The 1,588-nt window shown below is 34.2% G+C and overlaps 1 protein-coding gene across 1 annotated transcript in view; it reads right to left on the bottom strand.

Moving 5' to 3' along the window:
* Positions 1 to 1,588, bottom strand: part of PRRC1 (proline rich coiled-coil 1) — a 17,563-nt gene that overhangs the window by 3,984 nt on the left and 11,991 nt on the right. The window contains exon 7 of the mRNA XM_008634635.2: positions 1 to 59. This exon is cut by the window's left edge and continues 39 nt beyond it. Within this exon, the coding sequence (XP_008632857.1) occupies positions 1 to 59 (59 nt within the window). The remainder of the gene's footprint in view (positions 60 to 1,588) is intronic.

Here is a 1,588-nt window from a genome sequence, read left to right as displayed (position 1 = left end):
CTTCCAGGTGAATTCCATGAATTGGATCCTCAATAATCAGACATCCAATGTCAAACCACCTGCAGTGATATGCAAATGGTTTTATTTCTGAGTACTGAGTATCACTCTGTTGGAAACCAACATGCGAAAAGCTGAATTACAAACATTGTACAAGCTTTATTACAGACGTAGTAATAATGTAATAATGAGACTCCTCAAGTCATTGTGGAATTTTTCAAGTGAAATTTACATGTGTCACTTTTCATCCATCTATCTATCTACCTATCTCTTATGATAGTGTATGTGCATGTATGTAAAACACATACAATACACAGAAGTACGAATTACATGAAACTTACAAATCAAAGAAACAAAGAAAGCTGGAGGTGGGGGTTGTGTGGGCAAACATAATCCCTTGGCCACAGTTATTCTGCTACAGTTTTCATTCAATCTTTCAAAGAACATTTCTCATTAAAACAACCTTCCCTAACAATTTTAAAAGAATATAATATATTTATCATTCATGTTCAACATTCAGGAGATTTTCTGGCAAGCCTAATGCTGTAACAATCATTTAAATGATATATTCAGAGAAACATTTTTGTCTGGGCCACACAAGCTTCTTGGTAAGAGCTTAGTGGAGCCAGACAGGAAAAAGCACTTCCATCATGTTTGTAGAAAGGAACAGAGTACTGGAATGCTCTCACTTGGAACTAGTGAAGACTGCTGAGAAAGCTTCATGATTAAATATAACTTGCTTCCAATTAATAAAGAAGTTACTCATATTTTTCCAGTCTTTTAATATTTGCATTTTTGTACATGTGATGGGCTTTTACATTTTTGACAGATACTCTACTTTTGCTCTATTTTTATGCTTAGTATGTTTAGTAATATTTGAATGAGGAATTTTCTAAAGTAAATAGAAATAGGAAAAGTTTTAATTTTTGTTTGGTATTTATTTTCATCTAGTTTCATTTGGATGTTTTATTGTCTTTTCATGGAGGAGTAACTATGACATATGTTATTGGTAGTGGTGGGTGGTTACTTGAAACTCCCCTCCTTGCACATGCACAAGTATGGTAAACAACAGAAGAAAGTTATTTAAGTTTGCATTAAGAAGAACACAACATTGTCTTTAATGTTTTGGAAACTAATTATAAAGCTGCTTCAAGAACTGCCTGTCAAACAGCATGTTACAAAATCAGGTTGGAATGTGTTTTAGAAAACCATTTTTATGTCTGTGCAGTGCAAGTTAAAAGCAAGTAAGTATATTATCAGTGAAAAGAAAATAGACAGTACATTATTTGATAAAATCATATTCTAAATGCTAGAGTATCTCCCACTATCCATTCTGATACAATTTCAGACAGACAGAAGAGAGGATACACACAAGAGTGCAAGAACTATTCCAAATTTTACAGCTCCTTAATTTTTTGAGTTTCCTTCACTTCACTGTGTTTTTATATCGTGAATCTATAAAAACCTGACAAGGATATTTTTATATTAAAGTCTCAAGATGCCTGGACAAAAAGCTGAACATCACCACCAAAACTGAGCCTGCCAAAATACTTCAGGCAAACCCTCTCCCCTCCCCCCCCCCCCCGCCAGA

This window comes from Corvus brachyrhynchos, unplaced genomic scaffold, assembly GCF_000691975.1.
Source record: "Corvus brachyrhynchos isolate BGI_N302 unplaced genomic scaffold, ASM69197v1 scaffold325, whole genome shotgun sequence".
Classification (NCBI taxonomy): Eukaryota; Metazoa; Chordata; class Aves; order Passeriformes; family Corvidae; genus Corvus; species Corvus brachyrhynchos.
This window is presented reverse-complemented; position numbering and strand designations above follow the sequence as displayed.